Here is a 10,003-nt window from a genome sequence, read left to right on the forward strand (position 1 = left end):
TTCATGAAAAGTTTCTCAATATTCATTAAATTTACATGTTAGATACATAAGATTTTCACACTTACTTCATAATTTTACGTGTCTATAATACTCACATACGTTGTCACTTTATTTTGGGCTTCCATTGAATTAATTACTGAGTCGGCTAATTGTTTAAGGTTTGTCTTCATGGTGTTTCACTTTTCGGCACTTATTGCTTGGGATAAGCATTTTAAAAAGTACATAAGTATGACCTCTTGCCCAAAAATGTCCGTGCGTTGTTTTTCACATCATATACGACGGGTTGGTGTTATAGAGTCGTTGATATGTTTAATAGGTACATGTCTCTTGGAGAATTAATTACAAGGGGTGGGTGTCTTGATAACTGAGCTAGGCATCTCTTTTGATCACTTCTATCCTCGGGAAAATTTAATACGCGTACAGTTTATGTTTCCCGTAAATTGTTCACGTTCGGCCCTTTTTTTCATGGGGGATGGTTTGTTTTTGCGACATCAGAAAATGATTGGCTAGGGCCAAGACCTAATTTTGGAATTTTGTATCAACATATTGTCTTTCACTCAGGGTTTAAGATACATAATTATTGAGGGATTAACTCACTGGATTATTTTTGGTCCTTAGGATTTAATGTTTTGGACCTTGCCGTCTGAAGATAGTTTTTCGAATGATTTTTATGCAGTTTTACGACATGAATGGTCGGGGTGGTTCTCTAGATAATCGTCGATTAATACATATATATGGGGTTTTTCTTTTTGACGATATTGTTTGAGGTAGTGTTACCTGGTACTAGGTTTTGGTAACTGGGATTGTCATCAGGGTATTGCCTTCAGGGATTTATTTGGTGATTACTTATCGTTGGTTGACGAATGATGAGAGTAGATGCTACTAGGTTGTATCTGTGTTGCGTGCTGGTATACCATGATTGAATTTCCACTGATTACTCCCCTTCCTAGAATATAAATATCTAGGCAGAATCATATGCTCTTTACAATCACGTAAGTTAAAACACATAAGGCAATAGTACATAATTTATAGAATATTGTAAAGGGACTATTATTTGAAGCAATAGTCGTGATTTATCACATTAACGATATCAAATTAATATGAGTAAAGTTAAATTTAAAGATAAAACAAATAAAAGCAACTCTCATGCTTTTTTTGCATATTGCAGCGACACGGGATTACTGTGAGACAAGCTCAGTAATCATAAAAAAAATGATTGAGTATAAAAAAAATAACACAATATGAAAACTTCAAAAATAATACTTATATATATGGATATTTCGAACATGGTTCATCGTTTATTTTACTTTAAATGTTCCTCAACACTCGACTACTTTTGCAATTACTTTTCAACTATCTAATGAAAACTGAGTTATGTTACATGGTTTTACGAGACGTCTTGATTTACCATAAATTTTCAAGCCTTTACTGTTTACGCGCGTCCATGCCGCCTATGAAAAGCATATTTTATCTTTACAGCTGCATGGGCTCAGGCAAACAATAATTAGAGAGGTGGGACTGGACATGGTACGAATGAGGACCTCTACTCCCATTCCCTCGATCATTTCCTCCCTTATTGTTTGGCTTAAGGATTATCAGGGAGTTCCTGGTATAGGTTTTGCATCTCACTCGATTCGATGTGATCTGTCTTTATTCTTTTTCTACGTGTTCTAATAATTTTTCCCTAATTCAGGGTTAATAAAGTTCTTATAGTCTGGGAAATCATGAACACGAAGCCTATTGTCAGGAGAATGTTTCACCAAAAATTTGTTGAAAATAGTCCGTATCTACTTTCTACATACGTCAATCTTTGGTCTTCGTTAGAGAATACCGGAATTTGTGACTCTAATGCTTCTCTTATTTGTTCAAGCGGTAAAGTTCCCTTGACATTCTCTATTTTTGACCATATTGAGGTTTTCACTTCCTCGTTATTAATATTTGGAATGGTGTACGATAAATTGACTGGTTTGAAATTGATTACCTTAGGGCTTATTATATTCGTGCTTGTGGTTATCAATGGTGTTTGTACTGTGGCTTCTTTGGTTACCAATCACACCCTTGTTTTGTGGTTATTGTTCCCGCGTCTTGTAGTAGTAATTTGGTTCTGTAACTTGGATCGATTCTTTCTGTGTTATTATAACATGATATGGTCCCAACTGTTTCCCTTGGAACACCATATAGCTACAGATCATTTATAAGATGAATAAATATGTCTCGTTATTTACTTTCTACTAACGCTTCGCACGAATTGGGAATTTCTTCCTGTTGGGTTTCTTTTAAAAATATATCTAACATACAGGATCCGGATCTCACGTTGTAAATAGGCAGGGTTAGCTGACATACTAGATTTTTTAATGCTACACATTCCTTAAGGTCCCGTGGGTTAGCTAAGGCATATTTCCTTCTATTTTGATCGACTAGCAAGTACTCCGCTTCGAGTGTGATAGTCATTAATGAATTGGTTTTGCCTATATTGGCTAGAAACGTAGAAATTTTATATAAGTCATATATAGATTGCTGATCTATTAATAGAATTGTTACTACTACAAATAATTGTTCGTTTATCTCCGTGATGTGAACTTTTCGCTTTGTGTAATAGTGGAATAGGTTTGCTACTTCTGGCTCTGTTGGTAGATGTAGACCGAATGTCAGATGTATTTTTATTTCATCCAAGGTACTTTTTATCCTGGAAGGGTCTACCAGGTCGTAGGATAAGGTTCCTCCAGTAAGGGCAAAAAACGGGAATTCAAATTTGCTAATATTAGTTGCTAGGTTAAGTAACGACATTGTCACTATGTCGAGTGACATCATGTTGAGGCTCTAATCCAATATAACACGGTCCACCTCATTCTTCAAATAATTCATTATATTTACTGTCTTCTAGATTTTCTTTGAAAGCGCCTCAATTTTTTTTCTCTGATAATTGGCTATGCTAGCTTGTATTTTTTGGACACGTAAAGTCACGTTCATAGCATTATTTAGTTTTCTGATGCTTTCCCTTAGGACCTCTAGGTCTTCTTCTGTTGATAGTCCAAATAAGCGTGATAATTATGCCTGCAACAAGGCCATAAAGGCCACAAAGTATCGCCATTGCAGTAAATCCACCAGCGAGCGGTAAACTGAGGATGAAGACCCCACTCAGTGCAGTGGAAATGGTGGTTATCTGGAGGACATCTATTTTCAGGATATCTGCAATAAAGCTTGCCGATAAACGGCCGACTATGTTTGACGAAACCATCACATAGGATATGTAACATGCTAAATTTACATCGATACTCTTTGAAACAGCTACATAATTCATCAAATTGAACGGCACGTAGTAACCCAGCATTCCGAAAACGCTGCACGCTGCTTGAAGAGCAAGGTGTTTTCTTCTCAAAAGGTGACATCTAAAATAGGGCGTACACAAACGAAGCCAATTCCGTTTTCCCTCAATTGCCTCTTCTTCGACATTATTTGATTTTCTTGTTTGTCTTATTCTTAGATCAACTGCACGGCACAGCATTCTAAAGATACAAGATCTGAGTATAAGGACACCATACATTATATGAGCTCCACGCCAGCCATACTGACCTTGGAGCCAAGCGGCAAAAGGGGTATACACTAGCATTCCACAGCCTGAGCCAAGTATGGTAATGCCCATGGCATGGTTCCTTTTTTTAAATGCTTTTCAACTAGAAGAAGAAAAGGACTGTAAATCATCCAAAGTCCGATTCCTCCCATAATACAATAGGCTGGTATGTAAAAATAAATATTTGTGGCCTGGGACGCCAAAAAAAGCCGATGGATCCAACAATACCTCTAATTATGGAAATCTGCCTATAACCAATGACTTCCGACAGATCAGTAGCAAATGCACCGACAGTCATGTAAACTCCACTTAATAGAGCCAGCCCAAGCAATGACTCTTTTTGCCATGACTCTTCCTCTAAGTTCGAAATATCAGCAGAGTATAATGATAAAGTGCTGCAAGTTCCATCTACGATTAAATGGCACATGAGAGCCGACATGACAATGACCCACTGTCAACAACACCGTTCACTGGTCCAACAGCACCCATATTCCTCTGAAATGATTTGGCATCATTCTCTGGTGAAGAAGGGACAAAACCCTATCAAATTCCTCTACTTCTTCACCACTAATAAATTCATCAGTAAAACGGATAGTGGAGTCAATGGGATCAAAGGTTGTGTCTTTAATTTTAGCCCCCAAAGAAGGGTTCTCGGGTAATCCAAGAATTGGAGATCCTGAAATGGATTCAGTGTATAGTAGACACCGGGCAGCAACAATATGAACATCTTGAGGCAACTCCTTAAACGTAGATGCAGCTTCTTGATGCGTTAACCCAACTAGATACTTTCCATTGACCTCCAACAGTTCATCTCCAGGTTTCAGCTTATGAGTTTTTCCAACAGGTCCAGTAGGCAAGATGGTTCGGAGAAAATGTCTTGCACTTTCACCATCAACAATTTCTTGTAAACTAATACCCAGACGACAGCTAGGAGATGACTTGGAAAGTTGAGCAACAACAAAGTCAAAATCAGGGCCAATTTCTTTGATCCATTTAGCTCTAATGGCAGCTTCAGCTATAGGACTTGAATTCCCTGCAAAATTTAAATCAATTGTAGCACTAAACTCATCTAGGGAAGTCTGATCACTACCCACTTCAGCACGAAGACCGTTATATAGTTTGATTTCTGAAACGTCTAGGAAGTCAGGTACAGATAGCTCCACGTCTTTTTCACAAAACTCCGTGTAGACTTCAGCAACACCAACTGCCTCCCCTAATTGATTGATAAAGGGTAATAATGGGTTAGGGTAATGGGTTATGGAACGAAATAATAAATCTCAATACTGTCCTCTTCCAGCCAACCCCACAAGCGGAAGAATTGACGCAACCAAGCGCCAATCTTAACTTAATAGAAAATGGTTTGGAAGAAAAATATTAAGGATTCGCGGTGCGTAAAACAAAGATCTCCAAAAACAATGCAAAGAGTTCAAATCTCCCAAATAGTCACCCCCATAAACGACAACTCCGAAATTTGGGTTGCATCCCCGTGTGGAGAAATCCCTAAAAATCTATTTTGTGAAGAACAGATCCTTTTATATGAAAACGGAGAAGGTTTTATTTGGTTGACCAATACACATGAAAATGATACGATTACATTAAAAAGGCGAACATGCCTCGTTGAAATACAGGAGATTTCTGAGCGCGAGCTAAACGAGTGGAAAAACTCCAATAGGAGCTTAGTTAATACTATTGGTGTCAGTAATCCAAAGAATAGGTACCCACTAACAAGACCCTAATTTTTGGAAAAATTTAAATTAAATCATATCCAAGATACGGAATTAAGAGAAAAATATGTGAGTTGCTCTGGAACTTTAGAGATATATATTCTACGTGTGAAGAGGACATTGGATTGATACCGTTCTATGAACATTGTATCAAAACTACAGGATTGCCTGTAGCTAAACAACCCTATCGCATCCCTCATTCCTATAAAAATTCATTAAAAATAAAATCTGCGAATCAGAAAGAAACAATATTATACGCCCAAGTATAAGCCCGTATTTGGTCGCTGTTATACTAGTGCCAAAAAAGAACAAGGACCCTAGGCTTGTAGTAGACTATAGAGCCTTGAACAAGCATGTAGTTAGCGACAAGTTTCCCCTGCACCGAATCAACGAAATTCTAGACTCCATCTCAATCAAAAGAATTTTTTTTACATCCATTGACCTCAAACAAGGTTATCATCAGGTTAAGATAGCAGATAATGACGTTCATAAAACGGCGTTTTCTACGACAGAGTGTGGCTCATGAATATTTAAGAGTACCCTTTGGACTCAAAACTAGTTCAAGTGCACTATGTAGACCTTTGTTACATTTATTACGAGGTGTAGAGAATATTATTCATTTTGTGGACGATGTAATCTGTGTAGGAGAAAACCCAGAGGATCATTTAGCCACACTAGCCAAAATTTTTGAAAAATTCAGAGAAGTTAATTTTAAATGTAGACGTGAAAAAGTAAACCTACTTCAATCCGAAATAAAATTTTTGGGAATGATAGTGACCCAAGGTCAAAATCCTTTTGACCTTGGGTCACTATAATATATTTTAAATGTTCCTCAACACTCGACTACTTTTGCATTTACTTTCAACTATCTAATTACAAATGAGGTAGGTTAAATGGGTTTACGAGAGGTCTTGATTTACCATAAATTTTCAAGCCTTTACTGTTTACGCGCGTCCATGCCGCCTATGAAATGCATATTTTATCTTTACAGCTGCATGGGCTCAAGCAAACAATAATTAGAGAGGTGGGACTGGACATGGTACGAATGAGGACCTCTACTCCCATTCCCTCGATCATTTCCTCCCTTATTTTTTGGCTTAAGGATTATCAGGGAGTTCTTGGTTTAGGTTTTGCATCTCACTCGACTCGATGTGATCTGTCTTTACTCTTTTTCTACGTGTTCTAATAATTTTTCCCTAATTCAGGGTTAATAAAGTTCTTATAGTCTGGGAAATCATGAACACGAAGCCTATTGTCAGGAGAATGTTTCACCAAAAATTTGTTGAAAATAGTCAGTATCTACTTTCTAAATACGTCAATCTTTGGTCTTCGTTAGAGAATACCGGAATTTGGGACTCTGATGCTTCTCTTATTTGTTCAAGCGGTAAAGTTCCCTTGACATTCTCTATTTTTGACCATATTGAGGTTTTCACTTCCTCGTTATTAATATTTGGAATGGTGTACGATAAATTGACTGGTTTGAAATTGATTACCTTAGGGCTTATTATATTCGTGCTTGTGGTTATCAATGGTGTTTGTACTGTGGCTTCTTTGGTTACCAATCACACCCTTGTTTTGTGGTTATTGTTCCCGCGTCTTGTAGTAGTAATTTGGTTCTGTAACTTGGATCGATTCTTTCTGTGTTATTATAACATGATATGGTCCCAACTGTTTCCCTTGGAACACCATATAGCTACAGATCATTTATAAGATGAATAAATATGTCTCGTTATTTACTTTCTACTAACGCTTCGCACGAATTGGGAATTTCTTCCTGTTGGGTTTCTTTTAAAAATATATCTAACATACAGGATCCGGATCTCACGTTGTAAATAGGCAGGGTTAGCTGACATACTAGATTTTTTAATGCTACACATTCCTTAAGGTCCCGTGGGTTAGCTAAGGCATATTTCCTTCTATTTTGATCGACTAGCAAGTACTCCGCTTCGAGTGTGATAGTCATTAATGAATTGGTTTTGCCTATATTGGCTAGAAACGTAGAAATTTTATATAAGTCATATATAGATTGCTGATCTATTAATAGAATTGTTACTACTACAAATAATTGTTCGTTTATCTCCGTGATGTGAACTTTTCGCTTTGTGTAATAGTGGAATAGGTTTGCTACTTCTGGCTCTGTTGGTAGATGTAGACCGAATGTTAGATGTGTTATTATTTCGTCCAGGATACTTTTTAGGTTGGAAGGATCTACCAGGTCGTAGGATAAGGTTCCTCCAGTAAGGGCAAATAATGCGAATTTAAATTTGCTTACATTAGTTGCTAGGTTAAGTAACGACATTGTCACTATGTCGAGTGACACCATGTTGAGGCTCTAATCCAATATAACACGGTCCACCTCATTCTTCAAGTAATTCATTATATTTACTGTCTTCTAGATTTTCTTTGAAAGCGCCTCAATTTTTTTCTCTGATAATTGGCTATGCTAGCTTGTATTTTTTGGACACGTAAAGTCACGTTCATAGCATTATTTAGTTTTCTGATGCTTTCCCTTAGGACCTCTAGGTCTTCTTCTGTTGATAGTCCAAATAAGCGTGATAATTATGCCTGCAACAAGGCCATAAAGGCCACAAAGTATCGCCATTGCAGTAAATCCACCAGCGAGCGGTAAACTGAGGATGAATACCCCACTCAGTGCAGTGGAAATGGTGGTTATCTGGAGGACATCTATTTTCAGGATATCTGCAATAAAGCTTGCCGATAAACGGCCGACTATGTTTGACGAAACCATCACATAGGATATGTAACATGCTAAATTTACATCGATACTCTTTGAAACAGCTACATAATTCATCAAATTGAACGGCACGTAGTAACCCAGCATTCCGAAAACGCTGCACGCTGCTTGAAGAGCAAGGTGTTTTCTTCTCAAAAGGTGACATCTAAAATTTGGCGTACACAAACGAAGCCAATTCCGTTTTCCCTCAATTGCCTCTTCTTCGACATTATTTGATTTTCTTGTTTGTCTTATTCTTAGATCAACTGCACGGCACAGCATTCTAAAGATACAAGATCTGAGTATAAGGACACCATACATTATATGAGCTCCACGCCAGCCATACTGACCTTGGAGCCAAGCGGCAAAAGGGGTATACACTAGCATTCCACAGCCTGAGCCAAGTATGGTAATGCCCATGGCATGGTTCCTTTTTTTAAATGCTTTTCAACTAGAAGAAGAAAAGGACTGTAAATCATCCAAAGTCCGATTCCTCCCATAATACAATAGGCTGGTATGTAAAAATAAATATTTGTGGCCTGGGACGCCAAAAAAAGCCGATGGATCCAACAATACCTCTAATTATGGAAATCTGCCTATAACCAATGACTTCCGACAGATCAGTAGCAAATGCACCGACAGTCATGTAAACTCCACTTAATAGAGCCAGCCCAAGCAATGACTCTTTTTGCCATGACTCTTCCTCTAAGTTCGAAATATCAGCAGAGTATAATGATAAAGTGCTGCAAGTTCCATCTACGATTAAATGGCACATGAGAGCCGACATGACAATGACCCACTGTCAACAACACCGTTCACTGGTCCAACAGCACCCATAGTCCTCTGAAATGATTTGGCATCATTCTCTGGTGAAGAAGGGACAAAACCCTATCAAATTCCTCTACTTCTTCACCACTAATAAATTCATCAGTAAAACGGATAGTGGAGTCAATGGGATCAAAGGTTGTGTCTTTAATTTTAGCCCCCAAAGAAGGGTTCTCGGGTAATCCAAGAATTGGAGATCCTGAAATGGATTCAGTGTATAGTAGACACCGGGCAGCAACAATATGAACATCTTGAGGCAACTCCTTAAACGTAGATGCAGCTTCTTGATGCGTTAACCCAACTAGATACTTTCCATTGACCTCCAACAGTTCATCTCCAGGTTTCAGCTTATGAGTTTTTCCAACAGGTCCAGTAGGCAAGATGGTTCGGAGAAAATGTCTTGCACTTTCACCATCAACAATTTCTTGTAAACTAATACCCAGACGACAGCTAGGAGATGACTTGGAAAGTTGAGCAACAACAAAGTCAAAATCAGGGCCAATTTCTTTGATCCATTTAGCTCTAATGGCAGCTTCAGCTATAGGACTTGAATTCCCTGCAAAATTTAAATCAATTGTAGCACTAAACTCATCTAGGGAAGTCTGATCACTACCCACTTCAGCACGAAGACCGTTATATAGTTTGATTTCTGAAACGTCTAGGAAGTCAGGTACAGATAGCTCCACGTCTTTTTCACAAAACTCCGTGTAGACTTCAGCAACACCAACTGCCTCCCCTAATTGATTGATAAAGGGTAATAATGGGTTAGGGTAATGGGTTATGGAACGAAATAATAAATCTCAATACTGTCCTCTTCCAGCCAACCCCACAAGCGGAAGAATTGACGCAACCAAGCGCCAATCTTAACTTAATAGAAAATGGTTTGGAAGAAAAATATTAAGGATTCGCGGTGCGTAAAACAAAGATCCCCAAAAACAATGCAAAGAGTTCAAATCTCCAAAATAGCCACCCCCATAAGCGACAACTCCGAAATTTGGGTTTCATCCCCGTGTGGAGAAATCCCTAAAAATCTATTTTGTGAAGAACAGATCCTTTTATATGAAAACGGAGAAGGTTTTATTTGGTTGACCAATACACATGAAAATGATACGATTACATTAAAAAGGCGAACATGCCTCGTTGAAATAC

The 10,003-nt window shown here is 38.0% G+C and overlaps 2 protein-coding genes across 2 annotated transcripts; both read right to left on the reverse strand.

Annotated features, from left to right (window-relative positions):
- Positions 1–2,974: 2,974 nt before the first annotated feature.
- On the reverse strand, positions 2,975–3,643 carry LOC148939726 (monocarboxylate transporter 13-like). The gene has a single exon (XM_089106959.1). The coding sequence runs from the start codon at positions 3,641–3,643 to the stop codon at positions 2,975–2,977; it is 669 nt and encodes a 222-aa protein (XP_088963085.1).
- Positions 3,644–7,780: 4,137 nt separating this feature from the next.
- Positions 7,781–8,449, reverse strand: LOC148939727 (monocarboxylate transporter 13-like). Its single transcript, XM_089106960.1, has one exon. It carries the CDS (start codon positions 8,447–8,449, stop codon positions 7,781–7,783), a length of 669 nt encoding a protein of 222 aa, XP_088963086.1.
- Positions 8,450–10,003: the final 1,554 nt, after the last annotated feature.

The sequence above is a fragment of the Artemia sp. Qi Xiang Cuo genome, chromosome 21 (genome assembly GCF_049724085.1).
Source record: "Artemia sp. Qi Xiang Cuo chromosome 21, ASM4972408v1, whole genome shotgun sequence".
In the NCBI taxonomy this organism is placed as follows: Eukaryota; Metazoa; Arthropoda; class Branchiopoda; order Anostraca; family Artemiidae; genus Artemia; species Artemia sp. Qi Xiang Cuo.

Excerpts from the sequence above, each read along its gene's own strand:
- LOC148939727 (XM_089106960.1), bottom strand. The coding sequence starts at position 8,449 with ATGGGCATTACCATACTTGGCTCAGGCTGTGGAATGCTAGTGTATACC.
- LOC148939726 (XM_089106959.1), bottom strand. The coding sequence starts at position 3,643 with ATGGGCATTACCATACTTGGCTCAGGCTGTGGAATGCTAGTGTATACC.